The sequence below is a fragment of the Bison bison genome, unplaced genomic scaffold (genome assembly GCF_000754665.1).
Source record: "Bison bison bison isolate TAMUID 2011002044 unplaced genomic scaffold, Bison_UMD1.0 scf7180017845480, whole genome shotgun sequence".
Classification (NCBI taxonomy): Eukaryota; Metazoa; Chordata; class Mammalia; order Artiodactyla; family Bovidae; genus Bison; species Bison bison.
In genome coordinates, this window is record NW_011476053.1 from 41,993 (window position 1) to 42,364 (window position 372).

The following is a 372-nucleotide window of genomic DNA, read 5'->3' on the forward strand; positions in this document are numbered from 1 at the left end:
TGCTGCTGGTCGCTGGTGGCGTAGGCCTGGCCCTGCTCGCGCTGCGGTGGCTGGCCACACGGACCTGCAGTTTTCGGCCGGGCCTTTATCGGCTGGAACGAGTTCATCATGAAGCCCATCCGCAACCTCCTCATGGGCAGCAGCAAGGAGCAGCGCATCCTGCAGCACGTGCTGCAGCACGCGGTGGCCGGGGACCCGCAGAGCGTGGTGGCCGCCATCGACAGCTACAGCTTGGAGAAGGAGTGGGCCATGCACGTGGGCGAGAAGAAAGGTGGGTGGTGGGGAGGCTCGGGCGCGGGTCCCGCGGGAGGACTGCTGTAGGGGAAGCCCCGCCCCCCACTCCCGGAGGGGCTGTCAGGGAGCCTCGGCCAG

General features: G+C 68.8%; 1 protein-coding gene across 1 annotated transcript in view; it reads left to right on the forward strand.

Annotated features, from left to right (window-relative positions):
• The window catches only part of COMT (catechol-O-methyltransferase), a 3,987-nt gene continuing 3,615 nt past the window's right edge, over positions 1-372 (forward strand). Inside the window, exon 1 of the mRNA XM_010834918.1 lies at positions 1-271. Within this exon, the coding sequence (XP_010833220.1) occupies positions 109-271 (163 nt within the window). The 5' untranslated portion in view covers positions 1-108. The remainder of the gene's footprint in view (positions 272-372) is intronic.